The following is a 9457-nucleotide window of genomic DNA, read 5'->3' as shown; positions in this document are numbered from 1 at the left end:
CAGAAGATGGCATATCCCCCCCCCCCCTTCACCCGGAGAATCAGAATAATACCGAGATCGTATAGATCTCATATATTCCTCTTTATTCTTTCATACAAGCAAACTTACAAGCATTTCTAGCTCCAAACTGAGGTATAGGCCGGTCACTTTAAACTTGAATTTGAAAGCAATTGTATTATGCTGTAATTCTCACTGGTGCGTTGCTAACTCTTGCTATGTTGTGTGGGTTTTTTTTTTTTAAGAATAGGAAAATAACTATGAATTGATGTTGTGTTCAGAACGACTCCAAAGGAAGACAGTGTTATTGAACAGGTCAAAATTTTATTTTAAAGTAGTATTGTGCATGATTTTGTCAAAGTATACCAACTTTAGGTGTGAGATTCTTCAGTCTGTCTCCCTCTACAAATTCTTTCATTTATCTACCAAGTTATTTACTTGATTGACATTACGCATATATACATGATGACAACTTGAACTTGGAGTGCTGAAAGCCGAGTGTTTAGTGCGTATCTTTTTCTACTCGTCATATTCTTATGATAACGATGATAATGATGGTGGTGGTGATGATGATGATGATGATAATAATAATAATAATGATAATGATGAATTATTATATATCATAATAATAATAATAATAATAATAATTATTATTATTATTATTATTATTATTATTATTATTATTATTATTATTATTATTATCATTATTATTATTATTATTATAGTCGTCAACGTGAGGGGCCATTGTATAGAATGCCGCGCCAATAATATAGGGAAATCATTCGTCGTCAGAAGGATGTTGTTTTGTAGCACCTGTTTCAGTCACAGAACTCTTGCAAGAGTTCTGTGGTTTCAGTGGCATAATACTGTATCCTAAACCAACAACACACTAAATCTCCTCGTGTTAACTGCACCAGCTTATTATTTCTGAATGAGATTTGAGGAGAGTGCAAAGGTTGAGCGAACTCGCAACAATAGATAGAAGACAATAGTAGCTCGCTACAGCTGCAACGCACGGAATGCTGCATGTCTTTTGCACATTAACACACACCTCAGCCGTACAAATAGAGCCAGGGTTTAAAGTGCAATGCTGTAGGCCCTAAATGGCGGTATGGATCTGAGAGATAATACCCATAGAGGTAGACTTGCAAATCCTGGATGTGATTGCTCACAGGGATAATGGCAATGCTTAATTTCTCCTTTATACGAATGTTCATTGGAATGAGAGGAACATAAAAAGTGGACGACGTGTCACATCGTGCCAAGGCCGCGGAACACAAGTGAGATGACAGGTATGTATACAACAACGTTCATGCATCAGTATTGCACCAAAGAGGTAAGAGTTCTATACTAGAGATAGTCCTTGCAGGAGGTACACCTCCCTGGTACGTTTAGCCATGGGGTACAATGGCAAGGCGCATTATATCGGGACCTATATACATAAGAGACTCTTATATATTTTATCAGTCGAAGTAAGCATAAGACCAGCTGATGGCGTCACACTGTTATTGGATGCAGACACAATGTTAGCAGGGAAATGTATGTGGTATAATCTAGCTTATATCCATTATTTTCATGCTTATAAAGCGCTGTATAAGTAGCTTAATATGCATTTTGTACGCCAAACACAGTTTACACAATACAAATTTAAACACCACAACAGGCACAGTGACCTGAAGTTACACGACAATCGATGTTGTTTTTGTTTTAATCATCATAACCATGATTACTGCATGTTTGTTTGTACAGTGTTTGTACAGTACATGAATTATAATCTTCTTTAGGCCTAAATTATGTGAATGATTCTGATTTTGATTTGTTCAACAAAGTGTTGGTTTGAGAGGGGTTGAACTTGAGAATGCGTTGAGAGTTATGTAGTCTAGTGGTGTGGTATTATAGAGTGTAGTTACAATGTATTCGAAGGATCGTATCGTCTCCCATGCGGAGTGTATACTGATGATGACTATGCATGATGATGATGGTGATGATGATATGAATCATAGAATTTAGGCTGATACTGATAATGAACACAAAACGCCAGTGATACAACATGTACGCTAACATTTAGCTTGTGAGGAAGATAATGGTAATGCTAACAACAAAAAGCTACAGTATGCCGTATTCAAAATGATGGCGTGGGAGCATCGTGTTTTGTTTTTGTTTTTGTTTTTTTTTTAATGTCACTGTGAAGAATTGAACGATTTAGATTTTAAGCTAAAGACCCTGCAACCGAATCTGAAGTCATCCTGGTCCCCGATGATGCTCCTTTGGACCAGGTCATGGGTACCTGTCAATGCTGGTTAAAAAAAAAAGAATCAGCACAATATAAATCTACAACTGGATAAGGATACGTTATCAAGACAAACGCAAGATTATAGGGCAGAGTAATACAACAGCAAATGACTGCATTGCAGACGGAATAGGCTAGACCTGTTCCAATCATTATCTTGTATTTGATATGACCACGAATAAATATGTGGATTCGGTGAACATAGCAATATTAAAAGTATACATTACGTAAGTTTAGGCAGGGAGGTGACACGAAAACATCTCCCTGACTTAGGTAAGATTGGTAGAAATTGAGAGGGTAAGATTGATAGTCGTTCATATCAAATAATAACAGCTTGCCTGCCTTTCTATCATTGCCATGAAAATGTATAATAGGAGCAACGAGAGAATGGGAGATATCCGTGCCCTAAAAGAAGAAGGAATGATCTTGCAGGAGGAGAAGGAGAAAAAGAAGAAGAGGGAGAGAGAGATAGAACAAAAAGAGAGATGACCTGGGAGCAGAGTGATTGGTGATTTACTTCATTAATAATTCAATCATTCACTTTATATCGTTGTTCTACGAACGTCACCCAATGGCCGTTTAAAGGTTAAAGGCAAACTTGCGTTATAACGAAGTCCTAAGGACCGATGGTTTTCTTTCGTTATACTATCGAAATTGCGTTATATCCGAACAAATAAAATGTAAAAACATAATGAAGAGTTTGTTCGCAAAAACCGATAAGTCCATTTTTAAAGATTTTGAAGTATGGTCTCTGTCATAAAGTACGAAATAATACCTTTTAAATGATATATTGGTCACTACATAATTATAAAGGTACATTTTTGAAGTTATGGTCAAAAGAAGCGAACATTTTCTTATTATTCTCTTTATTTTTCTTGACCTTTAATCGCAAATATCTCCATTTGGCAAATGTGGACTTATCAGTTTTTGCGAACAAACTCTTCATTATTATGTAATTGAAAATTTCGGGTCATGGATTCTACTTCGTTGTATCCAAAAATCCGTTAAAACCGTGCTCGTTATAACGGGAGTGCACTGTAGTTCGTGCTGCAAAACCAGTGTTATGCAAGGTAGAGGTGAATGAATATTTATGAATTTACACAGGGACATGACAAAAGAATCATAACAAATATTTTTGAAATAAATATTGCAAAGAATTCCAAAAGGGAGTATGATTTATCACCATGTAAGCTACAAAAAAAAATAGATACCATGCAAGGACGCTTGAGCAACCAAGGAATAAGTATTAATACATCTAAATGCGATTATTATTATTATTTTTTTTTTTATCAGCGCACTTTTCCGTCACATTCTTGCTATCTTATCTTGATTTCCCAGGAGGAACAATAAAACGGTGCTCTTCACAATAGCATCATGACCACCCCTTCCGCTCCGGACGACCCTACGGGTGGTCTCACAAGAGACGACAAAATCGCCATCATCTTCACGTCGATCGCCGTCGTTTGCCTCGTCGTACTCGGCCTCGTATTGTTCTACATCCGTCGGTCGTCGCACAGACATACGGAGCGTTTGCGCAAGGAGCTGGAGAAAGAGAGGGAGAGGAGGAGGTTTGAGATGGAGAACCATCGACGGAGACTGATGAAGGGGAATTCGCAGAATTATCCCTCCAACGTGCTGGGAGGCGAGCTCTTTGCGATTACGCAGGGAGCAGTGAATCTGCCATCCACCCACGAGCCAAGCAGTGGACGATCAGAACGCGCAAGCAATATGTGCATGGACGCCAAAGACAGGGAAACTGCAGTCGGGTGACACCATGCAGGCAATGATCATTCTATTCATCTTCATTTTTAACTCATCACTATTACTATACTCCAACGCGCTTTGCCAAAACAAAGGATGTCAGAATTTTGCTCCGCTGGGCAAGTTGAGAATATACGCCCTCTCTCGGTGTGGCGCCAACTGATCAAAATTTAACATCCATCCGACAAAGCTTCATTTGTGAAGAGACCCTGAGAACAGCGTGTCATGAAACTGCATTTTGGGTTATTTGATCAAGGGGAAACATCACAGACAAGCTGATAGAACAGACATGAAGTCTGTTCCAATTTCTTGCTTGTGATAAAAGTGCTCCCTCAAGTGAAAGATGGACTGACATCTTACACGATCTACACTTTTTTTTTCTCAAAAGAAGAGCGGTAGAAAAACATGCAATGCAATTCGATCCCATCACAAGAAATATGTTATCAACATCAACGAAAATGCATCGATTAGTTCCATGGCACTGCAATGCTCAATAGGTGGCGTGCTTTTCTCATCGACACATCCCACTCTTGACTATTGTCTTCTTGCGATTATGCTGCGATAGCTGATGTCGAGCGAGGTAAAAATTGTATGCATGGTATGGAGAATGTTTCCTCCCGAGTCGATACTTTGGAAAAGCAGTATGATGTGTGGCTATATACATTGTACCTTGATCTCTTCCGATTTACCAAGTTAATTAATTTTACAAACACCCAAAATTTGTGGCCAAAATACACAGGAGAACTAATACAGTGGCATGTAGGTCATTCGTGAATCCTTTGCTATAAACAATGAATGAAATCAAATGTGTTCGTCAAGAGAGTGGCTAGTATAAGAAAGTATACATGATACAAAATAAATACATGTATAATTACACTGCTGCTAGATCACCAATTTGAAGTTATGCATGTTATTTTAAATCATGCACCCAGAGGAAAGAGAATTTAAGACACACAAACACAAATAACCTCACCCTCTCGATTTTAGATTAAATCTAAAATCTAGAGAGTGAGGTTAATAGTCTGCCTGCACTCCTTCGTTCATGTTTTATACGTCCCAACCATAAAAGGAGCATTCCAGACAATTTTCACATTTTCACATCATGTAGCACATAAATCAACAGCTCCAGGTATATATTTGGATTTGGAATATATTGTTCCTGGTTTTTGAGCACAGAAACCAATACCCCCCACCCCCCTCAAAAAAAAAAAAAAAATCTTAAGCATATTACACTGAACAGTGTTGATGACATAGGAGCCTCACACAATTATTTCAGAAATGTAGCCGTGTAATTCCATCACAATACTGCTTGATTGACAAGTTCACCAGGTGTGTAGAATGTATGCATTCCTTCTTATTTTGTTCTGTTTCCTTAAGCCCCAACTCATGCATTCTTACGGTGAGCTGCATGTCATCATCATTGTTCATTGCAAAATGTTATGAATTTTGAAAACATTCTTATCCCTCATCCCAATCACCATAAATTCTGAACCTCTGTACTAAGTATAAGTAATTTATCGTTGTTCAGATGTAAAAATCTGAAAGTCATCCGGAGGTCTCCTTTACTGGATGATGAGACAAATTCAAACATTTATTCTCAAATTTTTGTGAATTCACTGCTTCAGGCTGAAGAGAGATATTACTCTGTTCTTTTGAAAAAAAAAATATATATGCCTTTTTCCGTTAATATTAGTGACATCCGTATTCAGGTTACATCATAATTCAAGGAATATTTATTTCATTCTTTCCCACAGAGAACTGAAATACATCCGTAGTACTATAAGGGCTGGCTGTCAAAAGGTTTATAGTTCATTTGATCCGACAGGCATCATTGATATAAAAGAATATTATACGCCTTTTATTCTTACAAGGTGAATGATTATATGAACATCTAAAGAGAACGTAAAGTACGCACCTGTCGATGCACTTTGCATTATGTGTGTTGTGTGTGTGTGTGCGTATGTGTTGTGTGTGTGTGCGTATGTGTGTGCGCGCGTGTGTGTGATTGATTTATAATCGAGTAGATCAAGGATTGATTTATAATCGAGTTGTTATGTTGAAGGGAGATGATTGGCAGTATACATATAAGTTGGTAATGGATTTGTCTTTTGAATGGCATTTATACCGTTTTTATGTTCATGTTACACCCAGAATGGGTTGATTTATGATTGATTTGAATGAAATCAATAAAATATTATTGAAAAACAAAAGCGAATGTATTATGCCAAAGATAGTTAACTGGTATGTGCTTTAATGAGGGAGAAAGGGAGAAATAGAAAGAGACAGACAGATAGATTCAAAGTTGGGATGGTGAGTTATAACCATATGCCCCTTTCCATCTGATATGATTCCTGATTTATTCTGTGTTATTTTTTTTTTTTGGAAGAAAAATGCAAATGAAGAATAAATGAATTGAATGAATGAATGAACGAATTGAATATAATACTGATGCACTCACCCTGATAGTATCATATTTGCCTGGGCAAACTCAAGGTAAATGGTGAGTGTGAGTGTGTGTGTATCTGTGTGTGTGTGTGAGTTTATTTTTGTCGCTCTAAAGGAGAAATGCAAGTCTCTCCGTGTATACTTATTTTAAGTATCCCGTGTCAAATAAATTTTTACAGATGTGCATGTTGCTGCAATTTGTTTATGTATAAAAATTAATGTGTCTTCTTTTTTAAAGTCGGAAATGCCGGGTGTGAAAATAAACTTTTTTTTTCTTCCAAGGGGTATATGACGTGTACCATTTTCATTGTTGCAGGCTACTTCTTGAAAATGATTGCTATGTTCTACTAAAAGCGTGAGTACAGACACTATGACATGGGTAACTAATAATTACTGAACGCCCTAACTCAACAAGATTCAACTGTGGTACCGCAGGGCTGCCAACATTGGAAACTAGTTGAAGGTGAGACTCCCATAGGCCAATGCTATAATTTAGGAGTCAAAATGAGTGAGATCAGTAGAAATGCATGCAAATGCAATAAAGTTTTAGAGTGAGAAAGGACCAAAATGAGTTAGTATCACTCTCAATAAGTGAGAGTTAGCAGCCCTGGGTATACCGACTTATTTGATTGCGTTCTATTTATCAAAACCATAGCATCAATTAGAAAATTAACAATGCCGAAATGTAGGTCTATTATTTTTCATCGTCAGATTGCCATTCTTACAGTTTACTACATAATGACGCATCTGCAACATTATTATCACGTGTACACGTAGTGCTCACCGTATACATACACTGCTTAACGAGGTCGTTGTACACGTATCAACCAATATAGTGATGTTGGGTCATTATACAAAATGCTACTTTCGTTTCAACGTGTGCATTCCTTACACCCCTATAATATTTATTATCATTTTTAATGATTCCAATCAAACCCACGATTCTCAAACATTTGTACACTCGACACAATCTTTATCCGTTTTAAAGACGCGTATTAAATTTCAAATCTACTTTTGCAGCCGTTGTACAAGGTACAGTATATAGGCCTATTGATGGTGAACGAAAAACAGTAATGTTTGAATAACCAGTCGATTATGCCTATCGAAACATTAGTAATATTTCAAACATTCCCGATTAAGCGAGGCATTTTGTGCAGTGGTGAGGCTTCGTGTAAGTTCATGAATCTGTTTTAATACACATGTCACGATGACAGCAACACCAACTAATTAAATCATGACATCTGCTGAATGTTTAGTTGTCTCAAAAAGAAAAGGAAATCGCCAAAATTCTACAAAAAAATTAATATCAAGGAAAAAAATAGAAAGGTGCACCTGTTCTGCGATTTCTTCAATTTCGAAACAAATTCCATAAATCGTAGGGTGGATGGATGAGATTAGAGAATGAGGAAGAGAAGGAGTCACAGGGAAAGAAAAGAGATAGCGAAAGAGAGAGAGAGAGAGAGGGAAGCGGGAGAGACCGGATAGTACAATGCACCATCTTTCCGACATTGATGCTGTACCAATATGATAATGCATAAGGTATATTTGCCACCTAATTCCATGGTTCATTTGTCTAAACTCTCAGATTACAATATTCATTTCACCATATTATAATCAGAAATCCCTGGTATACCGTCATGTTCCTGCACCGAACATTAAATGTGCACTTTGACTTCTCTTAACAATAAAAACAAACATACCATAAATCTGACGTCCTCTAAATATTTCGATTTTTAAGTGTAGTTAACGCTGTGTACGCGATGGTTTATGACGGATATAAGAAACGAGCAGAAATGCTAACGGTCTCCAAACAAGTCATTGCATGTTCATGAAGCACAAGTGCTCAAAATTCACTCGGAAATACTAATACAAGCATTCATGTAATAGAAGGTCAGGTCTCCGTCGTGTTGACTGCCATCCGAAATATTTTTGCTTTGCTCACAAGAATTGTGAAAATACTTTATCCTTTTACCGCATCAAAAAAGGGATGGAATCCAGATAAGACTAAAGGATTATCGTAGTTATCCGCAGGAAGAATTTTCTTCACTCTGTCCGCCGGGTACTGCATCAATCGATGTCGTTTTCAACACCAAAGTATTACTGTTTTCCCAGCTTGTGAAGGTAAGTCTATACGTATATAGTTTATCTCATCAAACTCAATTATAAAGATTACTACATGCATAATGTTATATCATATGCATGTAGTAAAGATAATGATAGTGATAAAAATTATGATGTTCATTACAGTTATTATTGTAATGATAACTATAATTGTAATCATTGTAATAACACTAAGTATCATGATTATGACGATGATAATACGATGATGAAAGATCATCATGTTAAAGACGTTGATTTAAGTGCTTTAACAGAATGGAACCATTTCTCGTGCAGCAAGTGTAAGACAACTATACAATCAGCATGGACATGCAAAAATGTTAAACAGAAATAAGTATAGCAAATACAAGATTTTGTATGGATAGACTCAAGTATTACCAGATATGGTTTTTTTTTTTGGAACATCTTTCGCAATATTTTTTCTTAATCTTTGCATGTTTTCTTTCCCTTCTTTCATTTGTATTAATTATGATGTCAGTTTTGTTATTGAAGCCGTTCTACATTCTATTCCTCTTTTCCTATGCGTAGTCATCACATCCTATATTTCGTACCTTTTTTTATCATTGCTCATAAATAGGGTTTCATTTTTTTTTTCAAGCTCCTTTCTGTGTGCGTCCTACCTTCCATTGCTGTTCCTCGTTGTCTGGACCTATATAGCTGTTGTCATATCATTTTCTGTAGTTCGAAAGTGTTCAAGAAAGAAGATATGAATGACTATCCGTTGTTTGTTTTGAGTTTAAGTTGAGTTTCTGTCTTTAATTCTCTCATCGATATAGCACTCAGATAACAACAACTCATGATAAGTGACCGTAATTTGGCTTGTTTAACATTTATATGCCTTTATCT

General features: G+C 36.6%; 1 protein-coding gene across 1 annotated transcript; it reads left to right on the top strand.

Moving 5' to 3' along the window:
* Positions 1-1076: 1076 nt before the first annotated feature.
* LOC139720408 (uncharacterized) lies at positions 1077-4882 on the top strand. Its single transcript, XM_071631769.1, has 2 exons — positions 1077-1289; positions 3626-4882. The coding sequence occupies exon 2, from the start codon at positions 3662-3664 to the stop codon at positions 4055-4057; it is 396 nt and encodes a 131-aa protein (XP_071487870.1). The 5' UTR covers positions 1077-1289; positions 3626-3661; the 3' UTR covers positions 4058-4882.
* Positions 4883-9457: the final 4575 nt, after the last annotated feature.

The sequence above is a fragment of the Diadema antillarum genome, unplaced genomic scaffold, assembly GCF_040938485.1.
Source record: "Diadema antillarum isolate AM-2024a unplaced genomic scaffold, OU_Dant_1.0 scf00000128, whole genome shotgun sequence".
In the NCBI taxonomy this organism is placed as follows: Eukaryota; Metazoa; Echinodermata; class Echinoidea; order Diadematoida; family Diadematidae; genus Diadema; species Diadema antillarum.
Note: the sequence above shows the minus strand (reverse complement) of the source record. Positions and strands in the feature narration are given on the sequence as shown.